The following is a 26,688-nucleotide window of genomic DNA, read 5'->3' as shown; positions in this document are numbered from 1 at the left end:
TGTAATGGCAAACTTTTTCTTACTTCCTGCTTTATTTTGTAATTTGAACGTCACTCTGTTTCATGGGACTAAGATGGTTCCTATCCACAGCATCAAAAAAACTGGGGTTTTAAATTCAGATTATTTAAATGGTGGATGGGAAACATCGACATGTTCCCCGTTATGCAGCAGAGTAACATTCCTACCGCTGTCACCACAGGATGTCATTCTCCTCAAACCTGAACCACTACGGCATGGTGCATATGGCCAGTGTGAATGATGTTTTGCTGGACACATCCTTTACACCACCCTGTCAGAGGATGGGCGCCATGGTCTCCTTTCGCTCCTTCCAGGAGTTCACCAAGTCAGTGTGATATTGCTTCTGTTTTTTTGCTTTTTTAACACAGATATGTTATATAAATAATAAGTATTGTCTGTGCAGGAACATAACAGATGTGTTGAGTTGCTTCACCGACTCTCCCCCTCAAAGTCCAACATTTCCAGAGGGAGGTAACCCCATCCTCTATGGTGAAGAGGACAACAAGAGCGTCCAAGATGAACCCATCCATATACTGAATGTAGCTATAAAGACAGACAGTGACACGGACGATGATGGCCTAGCAACCGTGTTTCGGGAGTTCACCCAGTCAAAGGTTGGAACGTCCTTCAGGAAACATGTTTGTTTCACAGTGATGGACTCAGATATTACCTTTTTTTTCAATCCCAGAAAACCCTTCTGTTTGATCATGGAATCCGTCGTTTGACTTTCCTTGTGGCTCAGAAGGTAAATCTTTCATTATCATCTGCCATGCATGTCACCAATTTAATTATGTGTGAATCAAACTTAACTGTTTGACCAAAAACAAATGCCTGTTATAAATCACTAACATATCACTAATCACAATTCATGCCAACTGCATTGCTGTTGTTTTTGTGGTAATATTGGATTTGAAATTCAGCTTTGTCTCTCCTGTATCTCCTTTTGCATGCATTGCTTTCGCTGCATTTATGATGGCAGGATTTCAGGAAGCAAATCAACTGTGAGGTGGACCAAAGGTTTCACGTAAGTAGAGACTGGTGGGAGAATAGCTGCAGGCCTTATGATTAGAGATAATACAGAAATAAGTTGCTTTGTATATAGTAAAAATGTTATATACAGTACTGTAGAATATAAACTTACCTGCCAGGTGACTTGCATATAATATAGTCAATCAAAGTTTACAGTGGCGCAGAACTGAACTGCATCATTGGAGATTTTTGTAATCATTTTGGTACCCTTATTTTGCTACTTTAAAGTATCCCTGTATAATTCAGTACGGTTCTACAGTACTATAATCTACATTTATACGTATATTGTTAAATTAATGACAATGAAAATTATACATTTTGATACTCTTGCATTGGATCACATTAGATTTTGTGTGTACCTGATTAGGTGTCCAATGATCAGTATATCCATACCTACCGCCATTCACTTCTGCAACACAGTAAAAAGTGTTGGCTCAGTTACGTACAAACTAACATTGTGATGACAGTCTAAAGGGTGGTATTTAACTCTGCAATTTTAAGAAACGACCTGTGCGTTGCTCCTGATACGATTTTGACAATAGGCTTTGATTTTTTTGTATCAGCGGGACTCAGATGAGAACTAATCATACTGTGGTGTCACTGTCATTATGAGGTGAACAGACTTTTTAGTACTCTACTCCAAAAGAATTATTTCCTCAATTTACTATATTGTGGCCAGCATGTGTAATCAGTTTCCAATTACAGCCGCGGAGCTTACGGTTTGTGTACAAATGCCTTCCTGTCGCAATCATGTGAGTGAGGTGAAAAGAGCATCCCCCAATCGGGCTGGCATTGTTTTGGCAAGAGGGACACTTCATCAGATGTTTTCCAAATAGGCGGGCATGCATTATTTGGAGAATCAAGAGTTTCACAAATAGGGTCATGTTTTATTTATCAGCAAAGGTAGTAGATCCCTTTAGACAAAGGCTTTGTCTATGTAGATCTTCCCTATAGAACAGGGATGTTCAAACTTCTTTTACTCAGGGCCGCATACTGAAACTTAGAATGCAGAGGGCTACTTAAATGCATTTTGTACATTAAATAGGCTAAAACCAATTCAATGTACATTGAACATGATTATTTATTTAAAAAAAAATCCTTATCTTACATTTTGTTATTGGTCAAAAAGTAACAAAAGTACCAACTAATAATATATCTTGTAGGGCTATTACAATACATTTGGTTATTAGTCAAAAAATAGCAAGTGTACCAACTAATAATATATATTGTAGGGCTGTTAAATGATTACAATATATTTCAATTACATTTTGTCCATAGTTAACTCCTAATTAATCACAGACAGATACTTATTTTTGTACCTTTAGACCTGGAGTGTCCAGACTTTTTCCACAATGGGCATCATACTCAAAAATGAAAAATGCGAGGGCCACTTTGATACATTTTGCACAATAAATATGCTAAAACCAATTCAATATGTACATCAGTATACACTAAATCATTTGAAAAAAGCATTATCCTAGCTTTTGTATTCGAGTTGACAAAGCAAATAGTTGTTATTGTTATATCTAATACACCTCAGTAATAATGAATTCATTTAATTTTCAGAACAGGTTGAGGGCCAATAGTAAAGAAAAGTGGCATGCCGAAAATAGCCGCCGGGCCGCACTTTGGACCCCCTTGCTTTAGAATAAACACGTTATGCCTTAAGAGCTACAAATAAAGTTTTTAGTTTGTTGTAATAACATTTATCGTTAATGCAAGTTTGATAATATTATGAAGCTGTTAATTTCTTGCTCTTTCTCTGCTCCTTTTATTTTCTACACAGAGAGAATTCCCCAAATTCTTCACATTCCGTGCCAGAGACAAGGTGGGTTTTTCTAAAAGGCTGAAATAAGTTTTAGAATGCCTGTGTCAACTGAAAATATCCATTGTATTTCTCTCAGTGAATGTAGTAGTGTTTTGCTTGAGGGAACTTCTTAGAACAGGGTTGTCAAACTCATTTTTACCGAGAATCTTATCAGCATTATAGGTGCCGATTAGGGGCCTGTTGTAACTAGAAAGACCATAAATGTAACTAAATCTATGGAAATATAAAGGCATTCTTAAAATATTGTTAAATAACTGATTTTGCTGTGTTTGTTTGTAAATCTTTATTTCAAATACTAAACTCAAAGTCTGGAGCTCATATGAATTCAAAAGTGAACATTAATGCAAATGATGACAGCTAACAAGTATGCATACAACAATAGTGGCAGTTATATTGTCTCAAATAATCAGTGATAGTTGTTCACGTAGCAGTTAGGTACTATTGACATCACAAAAACATCACAAAAACCAGGAGTCTTCCTTTTGTTATGATGATCTACACTATTTGAACACTCAATTATCCACATTAAGACGGCCATTTTTTAAATTGGTTTGGAGCACAACTTTTTACGCCCTCGTATCCGTTGTATTTTACTGGACTGCAGACATTGATGGCTCCCTCTCTCTCTGACTCCTGATAGTTTGACTACAATGACACCAGCAAAACTCATTAAAGTAATGAACTCTTTAATTATGTCTCCCATTTAAGAGAAATGACACCCATTAGCGTCTCTCCGAGATTGAGATTGCCAACGATTTCATTTACTTAATACAGTGTGTAGCTTTCAGGCATCCTTCCACTTCTATTGGAAATCAGTTTTCTTGAAACTGCCAATTTAATACAATCTTGGTTCTTAGCAATATTGCCTCATACTTTTACTTCCTTTGTAGTAAAAAAAAAAAAAGTGAAATATTCTTTTCCTAACACAGTTTGTGTTGCATTACTGTTGTGTTGTAATTTTTTTTTTTAACAGTTTCAGGAAGACAGGATCTACCGCCACTTGGAGCCAGCTTTAGCTTTTCAGCTGGAGCTTAATCGCATGCGCAATTTTGCCCTGACCGCCATTCCATGTGCCAACCACAAGATGCATCTTTATCTGGGTGCAGCCCGCGTGGAAGTAGGAGCAGAAGTTACAGACTACCGATTCTTTGTGAGAGCCATTATCCGTCATTCTGATTTAGTTACAAAGGTGAGTATACTTCCTCCCAATGCTAGATCGGCTCCCCCAGTTTATTCCACTAATCAATCATGACTACTCTTCACTGTTTTGTGTTTTTTTGTCTCACCAGGAGGCCTCCTTTGAATACCTTCACAACGAGGCTGAGCGTTTGCTTCTGGAGGCTATGGATGAGCTCGAGGTGGCTTTCAACAACACAACTGTGAGAACTGACTGCAACCACATCTTCCTCAATTTTGTACCTACGGTCATCATGGACCCTTCAAAGGTACTTAACGTTAAATATTGTCAGTTACACGACGGCTTTAACATCTGCATATAAGTAATCTGCCTTCATAACCAGATTGAAGAGTCTGTGCGTTCCATGGTGATGCGTTACGGCAGCCGTCTGTGGAAGCTGCGGGTCCTGCAGGCCGAACTGAAAATCAACATCCGCTTGACTCCGACGGGAAAACAAATCCCCATTCGTCTGTTCCTTACAAACGAATCTGGCTACTACCTGGACATCAGCCTCTACAAGGAGGTCACTGACTCCCGAACGGGACAGGTGGGGCCCAAAGACCGTCAGGTGGGGCATTCATACATTTTCCATCTCATCCGCCTGCCAACGAGTCACAGGCGAAGTGCTTGTACATCATCCTGAATGCCTCATCTTTTAAACTGCAGTTGTTTGAGCCTTTTTTTCACAGCCATAGATTTTTGGTTTTAATATGAATTCAAATGGGATCCAGTATGTTGCCTTGCACTCTGCCTGGTTGACAGTTCTTTCAAGTAATATGTGCTTCTCCTCTCAGCTAATCAGGTAAGTTTGACCTTATACTTGCCACAATTGCCCCACCTTTTTACCGCCATCCATTAAACGGCAAATACAATCTTCTTAAGGTCCAACAGTGCAAAATATAAATTCTTGCAATTCTTCAACTGGTCCTAAAATTTTGATCAGGAGTGTATATATCATTTTTAGCATGAACCAATTTAAATGTGTGCAAAATATATATTTCCATCACATACACAATTGCTTTGGGTATAGGATGGGCTTATTGGCAATTAATAATCATTCTCAACATCAAGTCACTCACCTGAATGTCAAGATTGTCAGTCGGCGTGTTTGTAACGATGAATCCTTTTTTTCCTGTAGATTATGTTCCAAGCCTATGGAGACAAGCAGGGTCCTTTGCATGGCATGCTCATCAACACACCCTATGTCACTAAGGACTTGCTGCAGTCAAAACGCTTTCAGGCACAATCTCTGGGCACCACATATGTCTATGACTTTCCAGAAATGTTCAGACAGGTATGGTATGAAAAGACATCTCTTGTTCAACCAACAATGTTTAAATACTATGCTGGTTTGTATTACTAAAATAAAAAAAACTTTCCTGTCTTGCAATGTGTCCCTAAATTAGGTGATTATGGATCAGCATTGAAATACCATTAGTGTTTCTAGCAGAACTGTCAAAATTAACACTCAAAATTAAACTCGTGATTATTTTGATTAAACATTTCAATCTTTTGACTGCATTAGTTTGTACTAAAATAAACCTAATGCAAATGGATTCAGTTTACATGACTGACTTTTACATCCCTTTATTTAGGCTTTGAAAAAGCTGTGGCACTCAAGCCAAACCCATATGTATGTACCCAGATGCCCTCTTCCCTCTGAGCTGCTGACTTTCACCGAGTTGGTCCTTGACGCTCAAGGTCAGCTGGTGCAAATGAACCGACTGCCAGGTGGCAATGAGGTTTGTTGTGAATGTCTACTTTATAAATAATAAAACATAGACATTAATAAATAAATAAATCCCATTTAGAAGGCAATTAGTTGTTATCTAGCATATATTATTTTTATATTTTTTTTCCAGATTGGCATGGTGGCATGGCGGATGACTCTACATACACCAGAATATCCAGAAGGACGTGAGATCATCGTCATAAGTAATGACATCACGCACAAGATCGGTTCATTCGGGCCGCAGGAGGATGTGCTGTTCCTGCGAGCCTCAGAGATGGCCCGGGAGAGCAGGATCCCACGGATTTACATCGCAGCCAACAGCGGTGCGCGCATTGGCCTGGCTGAGGAAATCCGACACATGTTTCAGGTGGCCTGGCAAGATCCAGAGGATCCCTACAAGGTCAGCAAAGTACATCTCACAACTCATTACACTAGTGCAGTACTTCTCAATTATTTACTGTCATGACCCCCATGGAGCACAGAAGTTTTCGTGACCCCCTGAATTGAATTACTATTGAGACCTTGATAATATGTATTTATTTGTCTGTTTAACGCACTGTGTGAGTTACATTTTTGTAAATGCTGCAGAAGACGACTTTTTTTTCTTTTCACTCCTGTCACAAATTGCTACATCTCTTTGCCTCTGTTAGCTCTGTACACACTCAGTCCTGTGTACTTACTAATTTTACTGGGTAAAACAGGGAGACTCTTGATTAGATTGAGCACTGCTGCCACCTTGCTGCAGGCATGTGCATTGTTACAAGATAAATACTAGTTTCCACACAAATAATGAAAATATCCCCTGAGGCTTGCCACACCGCTGACGACTTACCGGCTCATCAAATATTTTAGTAATCCACTTATCTCTCAATTAAATTGTTTGATAAATAGAGTGATGGGATAAAACCCCTTTTTTAGCCTCAATTTAAGTTAAAATTGTTTTAAAAAACAACTATTTTATGCTTGCCATAACCTTCATTCTAATGTCAATCCACATTGAAAATGACTTTTAATATGTGTGCATCAACAAAAATTCATTCATGAATAAATAAAAATCTCTGCTGTTAGCCGCCACATTTGAATTGAAATAGAATTGATTTGAAATTTGTAGTTTAATATAATATTATGGTGTATTCCACAATTAGGCTTACAGTATATGCCATTCATAACTTTTCCACATATTTCATATAAATATTTTACCATGAACCCCATTTACACATTATTATTTTATTTAGAACAAATGTTGTTTTCATTTTTGATTATACGCAGCAGCATATTTTCAATTTAATTCAGTTTTATTTGGGAGGGATATTGCAAGTTGATGAACATTTCTCTACATTTTGCATTGAAATGTAAATGTAAATGTGAGTGTGAATGTTGTCTGTCTATCTGTGTTGGCCCTGTGATGAGGTGGCGACTTGTCCAGGGTGTACCCCGATGCAGCTGAGATAGGCTCCAGCACCCCCGATGACCCCTTAAGGGACAAAAGGTAGCTAATGGATGGATGGATGTAAAGACAGAGGGACTGGACTCTGTTGCACTCTGGCGTTGCAGGCAGTGAGAGGCGACGAGCTGGGGAAGCAATTCTTGTTGCCCCCCTGCTCAAAGCCTGTACGTTGGAGTTCTACCCAGTGGACGAGAGGGTAGCCTCCCTCCGCCTTTGGGTGGGGGGACGGGTCCTGACTGTTGTTTGTGCCTACGCACCAAACAGCAGTCCAGAGTACCCACCCTTTTTGGATACACTCGAGGGAATACTGGAAAGTCCTCCCCCGGGTGATTCCCTTGTCCTACTGGGGGACTTCAACGCTCATGTTGGCAACGACAGTGAAACCTGGAGAGGCGTGATTGGGAAGAATGGCCGCCCAGATCTGAACCCGAGTGGTGTTTTGTTATTGGACTTTTGTGCTCGTCACAGACTGTCCATAACAAACACCATGTTCAAACATAAGGGTGTCCATATGTGCACTTGGCACCAGGACACCCTAGGCCGCAGTTCCTTGATCGACTTTGTAGTTGTGTCATCGGATTTGCGGCCTCATGTTTTGGACACTCGGGTGAAGAGAGGGGCGGAGCTTTCAACCAATTACCACCTGGTGGTGAGTTTGCTGCGATGGTGGGGGAGGATGCCGGACAGACCTGGCAGGCCCAAACGCATTGTGAGGGTTTGCTGGGAACGTCTGGCAGAGTCCCCTGTCAGAGAGAGTTTCAATTCCCACCTCCAGAAAAACTTTGAACATGTCACGAGGGAGGTGCTGGACATTGAGTCCGAGTGGACCATGTTCCGCACCTCTATTGTCGAGGCGGCTGACTGGAGCTGTGGCCGCAAGGTAGTTGGTGCCTGTCGTGGCGGTAATCCTCGAACCCGTTGGTGGACACCGGCGGTGAGGGATGCCGTCAAGCTGGAGAAGGAGTCCTATCGGGCTCTTTTGGCTCATAGGACTCCGGAGGCAATGGACAAGTACTGACAGGCCAAGCTGTGTGTAGCTTCAGCGGTCATCGAGGTGTCAAAAACTCGGACATGGGAGGAGTTCGGAGAAGCCGTGGAAAACGACTTCCGGACGGCTTCGAAGCGATTCTGGACGACCATCCGCCGCCTCAGGAAGGGGAAGCAGTGCACTGTCAACACCGTGTAAAGTGCGGATGGTGTTCTGCTGACCTCGACTGTGGATGTTGTGGATCAGTAGAAGGAATACTTCGAAGACCTCCTCAATCCCACCAACACGTCTTCCTATGAGGAAGCAGTGCCTGGGGAATCTGTGGTGGGCTCTCCTATTTGTGGGGCTGAGGTTGCTGAGGTAGTTACAAAGCTCCTCGGTGGCAAGGCCCCTCGGGTGGATGAGATCCGCCCGGAGTTCCTTAAGGCTCTGGATGCTGTGGGGCTGTCTTGGTTGACAAGACTCTGCAGCATCGCGTGGACATCAGGGGCAGTACCTCTGGATTGGCAGACCTGGGTGGTGGTCCCTCTCTTTAAGAAGGGGGACCGGAGGGCGTGTTCCAACTACCGTGGGATCACACTCCTCAGCCTTCCTGGTAAGGTCTATTCAGGTGTACTGGAGAGGATGCTACGCCGGATAGTCGAACCTCGGATTCAGGAGGAACAGTTTGGTTTTCGTCCTGGTCGTGGAACTGTGGACCAGCTCTATACTCTCGGCAGGGTCCTTGAGGGTGCATGGGAGTTTGCCCAACCAGTCTACATGTGCTTTGTGGACTTGGAGAAGGCATTCGACTGTGTCCCCGGGAAGTCCTCTGGGGAGTGCTCAGAGAGTATGGGGTATCGGACTGTCTTATTGTGGCGGTTCGCTCCCTGTACAATCAGTGTCAGAGCTTGGTCCACATTGCCGACAGTAACTCGGACATGTTTCCAGTGAGGGTTGGACTCTGCCAAGGCTGCCCTTTGTCACCGGTTCTGTTCATAACTTTTATGGACAGAATTTCTAGGCGCAGTCAAGGCGTTGAGGGTTTCCGGTTTGGTGGCCGCGGGATTAGGTCTCTGCTTTTTGCAGATGATGTTGTCCTGATGGTTTCATCTGGCCGGGATCTTCAGCTCTCACTGGATCGGTTTGCAGCCGAGTGTGAAGCGACCGGAATGAGAATCAGTACCTTCAAGTTCGAGTCCATGGTTCTCACCCGGAAAAGGTTGGATTGCCATCTCCGGGTTGGGGAGGAGACCCTTCCCCAAGTGGAGGAGTTTAAGTACCTCGGAGTGTTGTTCACGAATGAGGGAAGAGTGGATCGTGAGATCGACAGGCTGGTCGGTGCGGCGTCTTCAGTAATGCGGATGTTGTATCGATCCGTTGTGGTGAAGAAGGAACTGAGCCGGAAGGCAAAGCTCTCAATTTACCGGTCGATCTACGTTCCCATCCTCACCTATGGTCATGAGCTTTGAGTCATGACCGAAGGGACAAGATCACGGGTACAAGCGGCCGAAATGAGTTTCCTCTGCCGGGGGGCGGGGCTCTCCCTTAGAGATAGGGTGAAAAGCTCTGCCATCCGGGAGGAGCTCAAAGTAAAGCCGCTGCTCCTCCACATCGAGAGGAGCCAGATGAGGTGGTTCGGGCATCTGGTCAGGATGCCACCTGAACGCCTCCCTAGGGAGATGTTTAGGGCACGTCCAACCGGTAGGAGGCCACGGGGAAGACCCAGGACACGTTGGGAAGACTATGTCTTCCAGCTGGCCTGGGAACGCCTCGAGATCCCTCGGGAAGAGCTGGACGAAGTGGCTGGGGAGAGGAAAGTCTGGGGCTTCCCTGCTTAGGCTGCTGCCCCCGCGACCTGACCTCGGATAAGTGGAAGAAGATGGATGTAAAGACACCGGATTCTAACAAAATGCTAATTTCCATCTGTAGTCCCTATACATGCCAGCATACAGTGTTAAAATATAAATAGACAGTGATATTTAACATAATTTAATATAGATAGTTATTATCTAGCATTACTAAATAATGCCTCAGAAATAAAAAACAAATCATGGAATTTAATATACTGTGGAAAAAATACTACATTTCCCAGAATGCTTTACTTTATCCAAGTACAGGAATACATTTGAACTCTATTCTTCCATATGTCTTACACCTATGGACGGATTGAAAATAAAGAATCTTTGAAGTCCAAATGGGGGAATTTGTGTTGTAATGGTGTTTTTGGGGATTAAGCCAAAACCATTATGATTTTCTCTGAATTTTAATAAATTAAATTCCACTTGCTGTAACCCAATTCAACATCCTGTAGGGTGAGGCCAATTAAATTGTAATTCCAATTCTTCAAAATAATCGAGAACATTTTTTAAATTCGGAACATTGCACAAGCCTGGTATTAATGTCATACCATAATTGAGCTGTCACTGCTATTTTCGCCTGCAGGGATTCAAGTATCTTTACCTTACACCTCAGGATTATAAGAAGGTATCAGCCCTGAACTCTGTGCACTGTGAACATGTGGAAGACAAGGGAGAATCCAGGTACGTCTCTAGATTGCATATCTGTACGCCGTACGGTATGAGGAAAGGATTATGGAAGCTATTGTTGGGTCATTCAAGTCTGCATAATGTTTGAAAAAACAAAGGCAAGAGTACAGGATGAGGCTATTGGCTTGTAACCTTTGGATGTACGTGAGCTATGTGCTGTCACGCAGGTACAAGATAACTGACATCATTGGGAAGGACGAGGGGCTGGGGGTGGAGAATCTGAAAGGGTCTGGCATGATTGCTGGAGAATCCTCCCTGGCTTATGATGAGATCATCACCATGAACCTGGTAGGAGCACATATGTGTACAAAATACAAATAGTTTTCAGCTGTAGCACCAAGAAGCCTTAACGTTGATTGTTGTGCTCGAAAGGTAACGTGTCGGGCAATCGGGATCGGAGCCTATCTGGTGAGACTTGGACAGAGAACCATTCAAGTGGACAACTCACATATTATTCTTACTGGAGCAGGAGCACTCAACAAGGTACAACAACAGTAAAGCCAAAATCAATGTTTCAATAGGATTTATTTTATAACATGCATCATATTTTCTTGCAACTCAGATTCACACAAAGCGTTTAACATGTAATATCTCTGCGTTTTATTTAACAATTCACATTACAATTTTATATTCTACCAATGTGAAATCACAGCAGAGGAATGCATTAACCTTTTTATTGCTTACAAAATGTCATTGTCATGGTTACCACAAAAGCTTCTGTGTCAAGAAATTGAGAGACTAGTACAGTATTGTACAGTGCTATATTTTAGTCCCTTTCTGTTCCACAAGGATACCCTACCAATCCCAGATCACTGTTGCCAGTATTAAATAATTGAAAACAAACCATGAATTTATATTTGCTTTGCTGGAGGCTGCTATGCAGGACATCCATACTATTGTCTTTCCATTACAATGTTTTTTTTTGCTGAGGCAGGTTTTTGCATATTGTTGATTAGTGTGTGTGTGTGTGTGTGTGTGTGTGCGCGTGTGCTTGTGCCAGCACGCTTTGCTACTTCTCCATATCTTTTCCCCCCCGATTCTCATTCCTTGACAGTGTAATAAGATGTCTCCATTACAAATTAATTGACAGGCGGCAACATGAGAAATCATGCAAATGGCACATTGATGTCACATCTATTTGCAGAAGCTTCTGTTGTTTATAGATTGTCCCATGGTTTAGCTGTTTGTAAAAGGACACATATCAAAGTGGCCACAGCACTGAGGTAATATTCAGGTTTAAACTGTAAAAGTTGTATTTTTTTGAGGTTTTCAGCAGAGTCCCTCCCCTCCATTCTTCATGTGTCTTCCTGGCTATTAACTGAAACTTAATTGAGAGCAGGAGGCTGCCACCCAAAGATCATCATTTAATTAGCCTCCAGAAAGCTCACATATTTTCATGGGCTCTGGATAGTAACTACTAGCACAAATACCCCAATAAGCTGTTCCATCGACTTGGCCTCTCTTTTCTCTCTCCCGGGCACCTCAGTCCTTCCCCGCTCCCCACCTCTGCGCAGTGGAATCTTAATGAAGCTGCGATGGCCGGAGGCTCAGAGGCTTTGTGTGTGTCAAGGTGACTGCAATGTTTCTTGGGGCTGCAGGCTTTCCTGACAGCTTTAGGAGAGCGCCCTAGATTTGTAGCCAGATACATAACCATTAATGGTAATAAAGAAAGTAAATGATGGCTGAAAAGGTGAAAGCTGAGGCGAGGGTGTGAGCCCCTCTGATTTTTACTGAGCCATGTCAGGACCCTGCCACCTGTTCCAGCCTGCTTAGATATATGCTGGGGTTAAGAGTTTATGGCATCAGGTTGGTAGGGCACACTTTAGCAGGTAAAAGTAGTTTGGTTTCTCAGATTCTCAATGTACTCTATTCTGTATACATTATATACTACTGTACATGACAACAAAAATTAATTTAAGCCAGTACAACACTTTTATGCAAAAAAATATATAATAATAATAATAATATAGGAGTTTATTAAAATGTATGCCCTAAATTTAGTATTAACAGGTCTATTTTTTTCTTCAAACAATAAATGCAAATAGGATGCTGGTAACTCCTTAAGTATGCAACTAAAAAATGTAAATGTTTTTATGGAAAATGATTGCTTTTTTTGAGTGACCATTTTCTGTGGTGTATCCACTATGTTTATGGAGTGTGTTGGATGTGAGAGAGTGCTCAAACAGGGACGAAGAAGCCTCTATTTGTACCGAAATAGACCAAAAATGACTATGTTGCCTACATTTCGTGCAACTTTAGATCATATTGATACTTGTGAGTTAGTTTGTCTCCAACCTGATTATAACATATTGACATTCAGTCCAAGTAGTAAGGGTGTTAAAAAAATGTATTCACATCCGAATCGCGATTTTTATTAATTCCAAGTATAAATCAATTCTCAATTTTCGAAATGAGAAATGTAATTTCAGAGAAAAATGTAATTTAAAACATTTTTATGCATGTATAACACTTAAAACCTTCAGTATTTCAGTATGTGGAATTAAATAATGGAATAGATTAAGTAAAGAAATCACTGTGCTCATATACTCCTATTTAAGAAACTGTTCAAACTAAGTACAAAGAAGAAGAACCATGATAAACATTCTAAACTTATTAATAATCTAACTTACAACTTACTTAACTAAGTATTATGTATTTATTTAATTTTCAATGTTATTATTTATGGAGTATATTGTGAATAAATTGAAAATATGAAGCGAACAAAAGTGTTAGCAATTGCTATGTAATGGAAAGGGCTAGGATTAAATAAGCTCTGCTTCTTCTTACTCCTTTTCAAACATGTTGTAAAGAGAAACTGAAAATTGTGATGTATCATGTTGTTGTTGTATGCATGTTCGAAATACACTCAAACCATAAAACAAAAATATATATATTCTTTGAATTATTATTATTTAATTTTTGTTTTTTTAAAAAACAACATTTTTTTGTTCAATTTTTGAAAAGATCCAACTTTTTTTCTGGTCATATCTGCTATTATTTGCTGCGCGCATACGTCATATGTCAGAAATCAAAATAAGTTTTTTTAACCTGAAAAACTGTTATTATGAATTTTATAACAAGTAATATTTTGCGATTGGGCAACAGCAATATATGATTTTTGCAATCGAGTAATCCATCACTGAGCCTTTTCTAAATCGGGCAAAACCCACTTTATAGCCTATATTTTTAGGGCCAATACTTAATATAATAAAAAACATTTTTGCTTGCCGTGACCGTCACACTTATTTTTGTAATAAATACATATCAACATTGAAATTGTACTTGTACACGGTGTGCACACAGATCACAGCACCCCCACTCCACCGCTATTATGTGGGCTCTTTTACAGCAGCTATGCGGAAGGTATGTCAGGGTAATTAAAGTGCCGGGCACTCCATGCAGTCCAAATTTTAAAATATTTATTAGTTACACTCATTAAACAATTAATTGAATCAACAGAATATACAAACTCCGTTTCCGTACGAGTTGGGAAATTGTGTTAGATGTAAATATAAACAGAATACAATGATTTGCAAATCCTTTTCAACCCATATTCAATTGAATGCACAACAAAGACAAGATATTTGATGTTCAAACTCATAAACTTTATTTATTTTTTGCTAATAATAATTAACTTAGAATTTCATGGCTGCAACACGTGCCAAAGTAGTTTGGAAAGGGCATGTTCACCACTGTGTTACATCACCTTTTCTTTTAACAACACTCAATTAACGTTTGGGAACTGAGGAAACTAATTGTTGAAGCTTTGAAAATGGAATTCTTTCCCATTCTTGTTTTATGTAGAGCTTCAGTCGTTCAACAGTCCGGGTCTCCGCTGTCGTATTTTATGCTTCACATTTCCGATGGGAGACAGGTCTGGAAGGCAGGCGGGCCAGGAAAGTACCTGCTCTCTTTTTTTACGAAGCCACGCTGTTGTAACACATGCTGAATGTGGCTTGGCATTGTCTTGCTGAAATAAGCAGGGGCTTCCATGAAAAAGAGGGCACTTAGATGGCAGCATATGTTGTTCCAAAATCTGTATGTACCTTTCAGCATTAATGGTGAAAAAGTTACCCATTCCTTGGGCACTAATGCACACCCATACTATCACAGATGCTGGCTTTTGAACTTTGCGTCAATAACAGTCTGGATGGTTTGCTTCCCCTTTGGTCCGGATGACACAATGTCGAATATTTCCAAAAGCAATTTGAAATGTGGACTCCTCAGACCACAGAACACTTTTCCACTTTGCATCAGTCCATCTTAGATGATCTCGGGCCCAGAGAAGCCGGCGGCGTTTCTGAATGTTGTTGATAAATGGCTTTTGCAAATCCTAGTAGAGCTTTAACTTGCACTTATAGATGTAGCGAATAACTGTTTTTAGTGACAGTGGTTTTCTGAAGTGTTCCTGAGCCCATGTGGTGATATCCATTAGAGATAGATGTCGGTTTTTGATACAGTGCCGTCTGAGGGATCGAAGGTTACGGTCATTCAATGTTAGTTTCCAGCCATGCCGCTTACGTGGAGTGATTTTTCCAGATTCTCTGAACCTTTTGATGATATTATGGACCGTAGATGTTGAAATCCCTAAATTTCTTGCAAATTGCACTTTGAGAAACGTTCTTAAACTGTTTGACTATTTTCTCACGCAGTTGTGGACAGAGGAGTGTACCTCGCCCCATCCTTTCTTGTGAAAGACTGAGCATTTTTTGGGAAGCTGTTTTTATACCCAATCATTGCACTCACCTGTTCCCAATTAGCCTGCACACCTGTGGAATGTTCAAAATAAGTGTTTGATGAGCATTCCTCAACTTTATCAGTATTTATTGCCACCTTTCCCAACTTCTTTGTCACGTGTTGCTGGCATCAAATTCTAAAGTTAATGATTATTTGCAAAAAAAAAATGTTTATCAGTCTGAACATCAAATATGTTGTCTTTGTAGCATATTCAACTGAATATGGGTTGAAAATGATTTGCAAATCATTGTATTCTGTTTATATTTACATCTAACACAATTTCCCAACTCATATGGAAACGGGGTTTGTAACTCAAAGCTTTTTTCTATTCGAATAAAACGATTTAACTAGTTAATCGTTGCAGCCCTGTAATGTAAGAATCTGTTCGAATCAAGAATCATGTTGAATTGAGAATTGATTCTGAATCAAATTGTTATCCAAATAATTGTAATTAAATTGAATCGTAAGTTGGTGTAAGATTGACATCCCTACAGTCCAGGGTTATTATATACAAAGTGTTTGTTCAGTTTTTATAAGTTGCTATGCATCAGAAGTTATAACGGGCAGATACAGTGTGATGCTAAGCAATGCATGAAGTCTCCCATTCATGTTGTGTCTCACGTCGTACACTAGGTGCTGGGCAGAGAAGTTTACACATCAAATAACCAACTTGGTGGAATTCAAATCATGCACAACAATGGCGTGACCCATAGTACTGTTTGCGATGACTTTGAGGGAGTCTTCAGCCTCCTGCAATGGCTTTCCTACATGCCCAAGGTAAGGTTTAAATTCCGTCCACCAAGAATAACTCTGTCATGTTAAAAAAAAAGCATTTTTGAGCTCTTATACATTTCTTCTCAGTGCAAATTTAGCCCAGTGCCAATTGTGAGTGCCAAAGATCCCGTAGATCGACCTGTTGAATTTGTGCCGACAAAGGCACCCTATGACCCTCGTTGGATGCTCGCTGGGCGTCCCAGCCAGAGTAAGTGCCTTTTTGGGTCTCCCAAGTTTGTTTATGATAAAGCCATTTGTAACTATTATTGGCTTTTTGAAGTCTTTTAAAAAAAAAATTGTAATGACATTTGTTATTATACCATGTACAAAAGAGCCGATACCTCTTAGTCTGTAAGGACTTGGGCTTTATGTAAAAGGCTGTATATATGTGGGTGGCCTAGTTGCATGCCTGGGTGAGTCACACTATACACAGCAAAGTTAAACAGAATACCAACGGAGTCATGTCACCATTTTAGTATAAATTGACTATAAATTAACTGCCTCCATCCATTTTGTACTGCTTATTCCCTTTGGGGTCTCGGGGGGCGCTGTTGCCTATCTCAGCTACAATCGGGCGGAAGGCGGGGTACACCCTGGACAAGTCGCCACCTCATCGCAGGGCCAACACAGATAGACAACATTCACGCTCACATTCACACACTAGGGCCAATTTAGTGTTGCCAATCAACCTATCCCCAGGTGCATGTCTTTGGAAATGGGAGGAAGCCGGAGTACCTGGAGGGAACCCACATGCAAACTCCACACAGAAAATCCCGAGCCCGGGATTGAACCCTGACTGCTCAGGACCTTCGTATTATGAGGCAGTCACACTAACCCCTCTGCCATCGTGAAGCCAAATTAAGTACCTCAAGTAAATTATTATAATTTCCTGTGCCTTACAATAGTAGTTGTGATTCCTTTTAGAGAGCCACTACAGTATATAGTCTCTCTGAGAGAGAATTCCACTATCATACTGCGAAAGACAAGATCAAGATAGCCACAAAATGGATGTGTATGTGTTTCCTTGATGCGGGCTAAGACTGAGCAGGTCCAGTATCAGTGTAATTATAGCTTGGGACTGCAGCGATCTTTGAGGATTGTGCCGGTAGCGGTACACGTCTGTGGTAGTGATGAGCGACGAGGCTTAATTGAACAGTAACCTCGTAGTAGTGTGGCATGTTTCTCAGGGTTAGCAAGCAGAAAAACAGCTTTGCAAGCTTTTTTATACGATCATCCATCATGTTTCCTGCCAGGATTACTGTTACACAGTGAAACACCCAGAGCTTCCCACTGTGTTAAGAAGAAAGTTACAAATAAATACCCTGTGGAAATAAACACTTATGAAAATCACTGCACATTTTTCATCAAGCTGCTAACATTAATGAGCGGTGAAAAAAAAAGGAATCATTTATGTACATTAAGGTCCAAAAGGCTCCTGGCAGAGTGGATTCTTTGACCATGGCTCCTTCATGGAGTTGATGCAGCCATGGGCTCAAAGTGTGGTGGTTGGCAGAGCACGGTAAGCACCTAAATTAAAAACAAACAAACAAAAACATGATAAACACATCTCAAATGTCCTTGCTGTTAATACGTTGCAAAAGTCATGTGCTGAATGGTTTATTTCCACAGATTGGGTGGTATACCTACTGGGGTGGTTGCTGTGGAAACAAGGTCAGTGGAGCTGTCAATCCCAGCTGATCCAGCCAATTTGGACTCAGAGGCCAAGGTTAGGCGGGTCACTCACTACATATACTCAAGTATGAGCCAAGTGTTTCTTTGTCTATAAATTGGAGTGATTCAGATGTGTGTGTGTGTGTGTGTGTGTGTGTTTAGATCATCCAGCAGGCAGGGCAGGTGTGGTTCCCTGATTCTGCTTTCAAAACAGCACAGGCTATTAAGGATCTGAACAGAGAGGGGCTGCCTCTCTTTGTATTTGCCAACTGGAGAGGTTTTTCTGGAGGAATGAAAGGTTTGTGTCACGATTAAACATCATGCATTAATTGTTTGAATCCTGTGAGACAACCTTTCCACGCACATTTACTTATATAATTTATTATCAAATCTGCCAGGGTGGCAGTGACTAGTGTTGTGCGATATGGAAGAAGATATATATCCCCATCCCCAATATACGTGTGTGTGTGTGTGTGTGTGTGTGTGTGTGTGTGTGTGTGTGTGTGTGTGTGTGTGCGTGTGTGTGTGCGTGTGTGTGTGTGTGTGTGTGTGTGTGTGTGTGTGTGCGTGTGTGTGTGTTTGCGTGCGCGTGTATATATATATAAATATATATATGTATATATACTGTATATATACAGTATATATAAATATATATGACGTTATGACAATTTGGATTTGCAATGATGCACATATATATAAAGGCTCAAAAATATGAAGTGAAGTGAATTATATTTATATAGCGCGTTTTCTCTTGTGACTCAAAGCGCTTTACATAGTGAAACCCAATATCTAAGTCACATTTAAACCAGTGTGGGTGGCACTGGGAGCAGGTGGGTAAAGTGTCTTGCCCAAGAACACAACGGCAGTGACTAGAATGGCGGAAGCGGGTATCGAACCTGCAACCCTCAAGTTGCTGGCACGGCCACTTTACCAACCGAGCTATACCTTAATATATGTGTTATGTATTTTTTCTTATATTTTTAGAATCAGCTTTATTGGCCAAGTATGTTTAACACACAATGAGTTTGACTTGGTAGACTGTGCTCTTTATGTTCATTCATCCATCCATTTTCTACCGCTTGTCCCTTTTGGGGTCGCGGAGGGTGCTGGAGCCCATCTCAGCTGCATTCGGGCGGAAAGCGGTGTACACCTTGAACAAGTCACCAGTTCATCACAAAGCCAATACAGATAGACGGACAACATTCACACTCACATTCACACACTAGGGCCAGTAGAAAAATGCAGGATAAAAGTTGGCTCTAATGCAGTTAGCTTAATGCTAACGTACAATGGACTAGCTCATTGACAAGCTAACCGAAATTAGCATGGGCAGTCGCAGTGCACGTATACTGTATAAACAATCATTTACACTCACATTCATACATATGGACAAATTTCATTCTCCAATGAGATATATATATATATATATATATATATATATATATATATATATACATATATATACACAGTATATGTGTGTATATATATATATATATATACATATACAGAGTATATGTGTGTATATATATACATATACAGAGTATATGTGTGTATATATATACATGTGTGTGGATATGTGTATATATATTTTTGTGTATATATATATATATATATATATATGTTTTTATATATATATGTTTATATATATATTTTGATACGTGTATGTTTATATATATATACATATGCATGATATATATATAGATATATTTATACATATGTATATATAAATATGTATATATATATATATATATACATGTGTGTATATATATATATATATATACATATATATAATATATATATGTATATATATATATATATATGTATATTATATATATATATATATATATATATATATATATATATATATATATATATATATATATAATGTACCTTCTATTTCACATGTCTTACAATGCAGTGTTAAAGATCTCAATATATTTCTATATTTCTAACATGGATTTTTTTTTTGGAAAATACATTCCATTAGACATGTACGACCAAGTGTTGAAGTTTGGGGCCTACATTGTGGACGGGCTGCGCGAATACAAGCAGCCCGTACTGGTTTACATCCCCCCTCACGCCGAGTTGAGGGGAGGATCCTGGGTGGTCATAGATCCCACCATTAACCCCCGTCACATGGAGATGTACGCCGACAAGGACAGTCGGTAAGTTGGATCGAAAAAGGGGAAAGATCCAGGTCGGTATTAGACCAGACGGCTTTCACTGAAACCTCTCCTGTCTTCAGAGGTGGAGTGTTGGAGCCAGAGGGGACAGTGGAGATCAAGTTTAGGAAGAAGGACCTCGTGAAGACCATGAGACGAGTAGATCCAGTCTACATGAGCTTGGCTGAAAGATTGGGTTCGTCATCATTTTCGATTTTAATTAAAGCCGTTGCAGCCTTCTTCATTTGTAGTCTTCCCTCTCTCTGTTCCCATGTCAGTGAGAAGAAGGTGAAAGGGGGGTGCTGTGTGCCGTCACTTTTCTTTATCTGGTGTTGATAGTATCATCTTCATTGTGCCCCTCTGGGAGACATGTCAATCACAGCTGCCTCAGATCAATCGTCAGCTCTCCCGTCTACCCGGTGCTGCCTATCGATTTACCTCGCAGCGCGCAGAAGCTGTGATCCAATGCTGTGTGCGTTTGGTGCTTTGGGCAAAGCGGTGAAGCATTATTGAGGAGGGTTTGAGTGCGAACAGATTGGAATTGACAGAAATCAGTCTTTAGTGACAAGAGCTTGGGGGCTTCTGGAGGTAGCACTAAGTAAAATGCTCTTAGTCCAGGTTAAGTAACTGCTACATTTTGCAACTTACTGTTTATTTATATTGGATATTCCAATTGTTCCAGACACATAAAATGTTCATTGTTATCCATACTTTTTATTTGTATATTTTTTTAAGTAGATTTATTTTTGAGCTACAATAATTTCATTGAGCTTAAAAATATGGAGTGGAAATGCTTCCCGACATTTTTACACAAATATTGCGCATCGAAATGTTGCTGATTCATTTTCTAATAAGATTACTCACACTTTTGAATTTTGATCAAAGGTGATTAAAATACCCCAACATTTTTGCCTAACGCAATTTTATTGTCAGAATGTCAAACACAAAAATATTTTTAAATGTTTTATTTGAATGCATTTCATTTATTTGTTAAAAACTTGGTAACAATTTTATCTTAAGTCCTTTCGGGGTTTATTTTGAAGTAAAGTATTCCACCAAGTACACCAGTCGGGGTCTCCCCACTTGTCTTTGCACTGGCGTATGCATTGACCTAATCACTGACCCTACAGCAACTCACTCCCCCTTTCAGTTAAACCATCCCCAGTTAAGGTAAAGGAGCAGCAGTCCAAAAAAATTATGTGAATAATATGCTTTTATACATAATTTTTTGTGGTTGAATGTGTTTACTTTAATAGGCCTAATTATTACATCAGTGCCATTGCTTTGAGTATTTTGATTCATTAATGATTTAACACTGTGTTTTACAACATTTATTTTTACCCTAACCAACTGAGTAATTGGCTTTTAAAAGCCATTATTCATCCAGTTCTGCATTCTCTCTGGTCATGTGCGTTTAAATATAATCCTCATTTTAACACGTTTTCTTCTCCAAAAAGGTACTCCAGAATTGAGTCCCCCTGATCGTAAAGAGCTGGAGACCAAGCTGAAAGAGCGGGAAGAGTTTCTGCTGCCAATCTACCACCAGGTGGCCGTGCAGTTCGCAGACCTCCACGACACCCCAGGCCGCATGCAAGAGAAGGGCGTCATCACAGTGAGCATTTTTATTTACCTGTAGCCACGTGCGCACGTGTTGGTGCAATGTGAATGCACCCTGGCTAAGTGGGAGTCTTGCTAGCTGCTGAACCTGCCTTGTGTCGTCAGGCAGGGAAGTTTGTCCTTATAATCATTTTCTGATGATGCAGGTCAATCTCTTTGAAAAGCACATCTCAGCCTGAAGCGGGCTGGCTCTCTTTCCATACTGTTCTAGTCTCATCTCAAGCACACACTTTTGGAAGGAGATAGGCTGTGGTAAAAGTGTGTACATGTAATGACAAACATATTCTGACCCCCACTTCACCATCAGTCCTTCATGATTATCTAAAAATTAGAATCACATTCCTTTTAATTGCCCCAAGCAAACCAACATATTCATTTATATTTAACAAGATACCTGTCATTTTCTTCTTTTAGGATATATTAGAGTGGCAGACTTCTCGTAGTTTCTTCTACTGGCGTCTGCGGCGCCTCCTACTGGAAGACACGGTAATGCGAAAGATCCAAGAAGCTAACAGCGAGCTGACAGACGGGCAAATCCAGGCAATGCTGCGCCGTTGGTTTGTTGAGGCTGAAGGTGCTGTCAAGGTAATTGCTACACAAGTTTACTCTATTATATTTCCATATTTGTTGTTACACACATGCAGGAGTTGCATGAATTGCAGGAGGGGTGCTGTCTTGCCAGAACACCAGCTGGAATTTAAGAGCAAGCTGCAACGAATGCATCGTTTATCCACAAAATTAATCCGCTTCTAAAATAATAATCCTCACTACCAAGACGGAAAATAAACACTTTCTTCCAAGTATTATTATGACAAGAAGCTAACTGATAGAGTTTAAATGTAAAGGAGGGGTGATCTATCCAGCGGTCGATACTATCGATACCTAGTGTAGTATCGGTATATAAACAAAGCTAAAGTGATTATATATATCTTTTTCTTTTTCTTTTTCTTGTTCTTATTATTACAAAATAATTTTTTGTTATTGTTTACAAACTCGGGTAGTCAGTCTCTGGATAAAGGAATACTTTAAAAGCAAAACCTAAAAATATTTGAATTGGAGCCAATATGAGTTTTTGCTTTTCATTAGGTATTGTTCAACAGCCACTCTTATTTTGTTAAAAATACATGAATGTGGCATTCAATACCACAAATGTAATAAGACAAGCTTTATAAAATGTGTTATTGTATTTACTTTAGTTGCATACTATAAAAAATGTTCAGTTTTATAACCTACCATACGTTTTGGACCATAGGGCACACCAGATTATGAGGCGCACTGCCAATGAGCGGATCTGTTCAGGTCTATTTTCATGCAAAAGCACTGGATTCATAAGGCGCATTAAAGGGGTCATATTATGATATTTTTCTACATTTAAAACCCTTCCTTATGGTCTACATAACATGTGATAGTGGTTCTTGGGTCAAAATTTTGCATGGATCAGGTTTTACAGACCATCTTCAAGCCGCTTTTTGACCTTTTCTACAGGTTGGGCCATTTTGTGGGCGGTCTTATTTACCTGCCTTCACTTCGATTCGATATTGGTGTAGGTATAATGCCCCAAAAAATGTAATTAGGATTGCTGGCCAAAAATGGTGGTCGGGACATCCCTAATTATTACTATTATTATTATTTCTGATTGTTATTGTTATCATTATTATTATTATTAGTAGTAGTAGTAATTGTTATTGTATTACTAATGTTATCTCAAACTATGCATTACATTGGATAATTCCTAGTCGTTGGCTGCAGAAAGTATTTTTTCAAGAGCCCATAAAATCTGTGTTTGTAAAAGTAGTTGAGATCTCAACATGGGCCTAAAATATAAATTTCTGCAATTTGGATAATGTTATTATTTTCTCATAGCATTAGTCACTCAATCATTCAAAAGACTACTAGTTGTAATTTGACTTAAAACATTTGTAATTTTCATATATTATAATAAAGGTTCATAACCGCTGTTCCTTCAGGAGGAATCTTGCCCTGAGAGAACCAGCAGGCAGGAGCTAAGAGGAGCCATGTCTCCTGCGAAGTGGCCTTCTCGTCCATTACCCAATCAGAAGTGACTGTCTTAAGCCACAATTAATCACAGCTCTGGCACGTGCAGATAGGAGAGCAACACGCTGTTTCTTAATTAAAAGCAAACAGATTAAAAATGATTAATAAGGGCATTAAATGTTCTTGTGGACCCCAAGCAGGACTATTCATATAAAGGTAAGGGCCTGTTAAACCCCTCCACCTTCAAATCTTTGCTAAGCCTCTCCAGGCTGGCTTTGTTTGGGATCAGAGATGTCGGCACTCATGAATACTAATATTCCTATCAAGCTCAAATAAACAAAACATCCAGTGCTTACTTTGTGCTGGTCCACTTCTTTTGGCATGTGCTGTTATAGATTTATGCACATTTAACCATTACAATTTGTAAGTTTTGTTATGCTAGTTATGTTTTTTCATTATCACAACAATGGTCATACATGACAATGTCATCATGCAGGCCTATTTGTGGGACAACAATGAAGAGGTGGTGGGGTGGCTGGAGAAGCAACTCGCAGAAGAGGAGGGTGCGAGGTCTGTCATCGATGAAAACATAAAGTACATTCGCCGAGATCACATCCTCAAGCAGATACGCAGGTGATTTTAATAAAGCAGCACAGTTTTATGATAATGATGACGATGCTGTCACTCCACATTAGTGGTGGGTAACAAATTTGGTAATTTTATAGGCAACCACCAAATTCCGTCGGTTATCGATACTCGTAAAATTAAGTGATGATATGTTTTTATACCTCTGACAGAGTAATCATGAGCTCAAACACTTAGTGGGGAAACAAGCAGACTTTGTCAAATATAGGTAATGCTGCAATTTTTCATGCCTACAAAGCAAGTACGTCTGATAGAAAACATTCAAACATTAGTTAAGGCTCCACTTTTTCAAAACGTGCTAACTTTATGCTAATTTAAATTGGCTTTGCCTTATACAGGCTATTTATTAGCATTAGCAATTTGAAAAACTACATGAAACTAAGATGTACTTTACAATCAAACAGCAAGTGTGTAATAAATACAATACTTTGAGTATAAACACTATGTAGGGCGCAACATGAGACATTGGACCATTCAGCTATTTCCTAGCTAAGCAACACACCATAGCAATCTAAAGTTTTGAAATTGCAACTGCATGCAAAGTTTGTTGTATAATACTTGCAAACGAGACTCAGAAATGTAATAAGTAAACAATCTATAACAACTGGATAGCAAAGTTTTTAAAATCACCTCATTTTCAAATGATACAATAAAAAATTTGACATTATTATAAAACAATTAACATTTATTAACACGCACAAAATTCCTGAAAAGCCATACCATTGATTACCGTGATCAGTTATGTAGAAATGCGATATTCAAGTATAACACAGTTATTTATTTAAAAGGTACCCACCCCTACAAACATAACATGTATTTTTCGGTTTCTTGCTCCCAGCCTGGTTCAAGCTAACCCAGAAGTGGCCATGGATTCCATCGTGCACATGACCCAGCACATCTCACCCACTCAGAGAGCTGAGGTAGTGCGTATACTCTCTACTATGGAGACCGCCGCCTCCTCATAGTGCTCAGGCCCACTTAGTCTGGAAAGTGAGGTTCGGAGGAGCCAACATGACGGCACCTTGGCACCCACTAGGGTACTCATGAATTGTTGGTAATGATTCTTCGATATTGATTTGTAAGTTGTTTATGACCCTTCTACCAATTTTGATAAATAAGCATATTTTGTATTCCAGTGCAATGACTTGGTGACCAATTTAATGTACACTTTTTGAGACTGAACCAATATTGAACAAATGAACTGGAATGTTGTCAAATTCCAATCTAAACTGCTTTCTGACTATAATTATTAAGTAATTGGAGAGCAGTCTTGGCAAGAAAAGGTCATTTAAACCACCAACATGGGCACACTTAGTTGAAAAACTATATTTAAAAAAATAAACAGGAGCACTGTAACACATTTGGACAGAAGAGCCCAGCAGGGAGCAAAAGGAGCCTTTTTAAACCCTGTCTGCTTCCCAGTTTTCCCTGCAGTGAACACAAAACTACAGCTGTCCCTTCTGTTCAGACTTCATGCTGCTGCAGATGCACTTTATACTGCGTTGCTGTTCACATTGCATACAGAATCAAACTGGCACAACCCTCGCTGTAAATGTGCTTGCCAGAATGACACACACACTTACACACACACACACACACACACACACACACACACACACACACACACACACACACACAGAGGTGGACGTCGTTGAAAGGAACTGGGAAATGATAATGGTACTAAAGTACACACAAATTAGCATATTTTTTTGCTTCCTAAAAAAATCTAAAATACCTTTTTTTTATTATATTGATTTGTTTTTATGGTAGGAAAGTGCTTTTGGAATACTGATGAGATCACCTATGTTCGATGACTCACGTAATCTCTAACCGTTAACCTTGTTTTATTTATACTTTATTTACCAAAATTGAAATGTTTTAATATTGTTTTCCATTGCATATGATGTTTTTGTTACTGACTGCCAAGTACTTTGTGACACAATTAGGTAACAATGGGGAAACAGCGCCGTCCTTTAATTACATCACAGATGTTCATTGACAATGTGAAAACAGATTCCTGCTAAGTGATGTACCTTTTTTTTGTCTGTAGTGACAAGCAGGCCATTGCTTTTTAAAACACTGGTTGTGACCTATTACGAATAATATTTACAATTGAAATAAACCTTACCCAATGAATGTGTGTCATGTCTTTGCAGTAAAAGATAAACATGTTTTAAATATCAGTGATCGTGAGGATAGTAGCTGAAAGCCTCATTACATTGTAGCAGTCAGAACAGAGTCCATTACACAGGAGATACATTTTGTGATTATTCAAAATGATACTCTCTGCATTCCTCAGTCCAAAGACGATTAAAGCGTTGTCCCCCATCGCCCCTCCCC

General features: G+C 39.9%; 1 protein-coding gene across 10 annotated transcripts in view; it reads left to right on the top strand.

The window, feature by feature from the left end:
• Nucleotides 1–26,484, top strand: part of acaca (acetyl-CoA carboxylase alpha) — a 68,089-nt gene extending 41,605 nt beyond the window's left edge. For 3 of the 10 annotated variants that reach the window (XM_061897807.1, XM_061897804.1, XM_061897800.1), the window contains 25 exons: nucleotides 200–343; nucleotides 422–632; nucleotides 707–763; nucleotides 998–1,042; nucleotides 2,834–2,875; nucleotides 3,849–4,064; nucleotides 4,165–4,320; nucleotides 4,396–4,620; nucleotides 5,191–5,346; nucleotides 5,648–5,794; nucleotides 5,915–6,184; nucleotides 10,644–10,741; nucleotides 10,915–11,035; nucleotides 11,120–11,230; nucleotides 16,118–16,261; nucleotides 16,346–16,466; nucleotides 17,681–17,777; nucleotides 17,888–17,984; nucleotides 18,092–18,227; nucleotides 19,917–20,094; nucleotides 20,175–20,287; nucleotides 21,549–21,703; nucleotides 22,123–22,293; nucleotides 24,200–24,336; nucleotides 25,187–26,484. In XM_061897807.1, the coding sequence (XP_061753791.1) occupies nucleotides 200–343; nucleotides 422–632; nucleotides 707–763; nucleotides 998–1,042; nucleotides 2,834–2,875; nucleotides 3,849–4,064; nucleotides 4,165–4,320; nucleotides 4,396–4,620; nucleotides 5,191–5,346; nucleotides 5,648–5,794; nucleotides 5,915–6,184; nucleotides 10,644–10,741; nucleotides 10,915–11,035; nucleotides 11,120–11,230; nucleotides 16,118–16,261; nucleotides 16,346–16,466; nucleotides 17,681–17,777; nucleotides 17,888–17,984; nucleotides 18,092–18,227; nucleotides 19,917–20,094; nucleotides 20,175–20,287; nucleotides 21,549–21,703; nucleotides 22,123–22,293; nucleotides 24,200–24,336; nucleotides 25,187–25,313 (3,475 nt within the window). In that variant the 3' untranslated portion in view covers nucleotides 25,314–26,484. The remainder of the gene's footprint in view (nucleotides 1–199; nucleotides 344–421; nucleotides 633–706; nucleotides 764–997; nucleotides 1,043–2,833; nucleotides 2,876–3,848; nucleotides 4,065–4,164; nucleotides 4,321–4,395; nucleotides 4,621–5,190; nucleotides 5,347–5,647; nucleotides 5,795–5,914; nucleotides 6,185–10,643; nucleotides 10,742–10,914; nucleotides 11,036–11,119; nucleotides 11,231–16,117; nucleotides 16,262–16,345; nucleotides 16,467–17,680; nucleotides 17,778–17,887; nucleotides 17,985–18,091; nucleotides 18,228–19,916; nucleotides 20,095–20,174; nucleotides 20,288–21,548; nucleotides 21,704–22,122; nucleotides 22,294–24,199; nucleotides 24,337–25,186) is intronic. The other 7 variants (XM_061897810.1, XM_061897809.1, XM_061897803.1 and 4 more) reach the window with 3 other exon arrangements.
• Nucleotides 26,485–26,688: the final 204 nt, after the last annotated feature.

Source organism: Nerophis ophidion, linkage group LG04 (genome assembly GCF_033978795.1).
Source record: "Nerophis ophidion isolate RoL-2023_Sa linkage group LG04, RoL_Noph_v1.0, whole genome shotgun sequence".
NCBI lineage: Eukaryota > Metazoa > Chordata > Actinopteri > Syngnathiformes > Syngnathidae > Nerophis > Nerophis ophidion.
The sequence above is the reverse complement of the archived record's forward strand: the minus strand, read 5'-3'. Positions and strand labels throughout refer to the sequence as shown.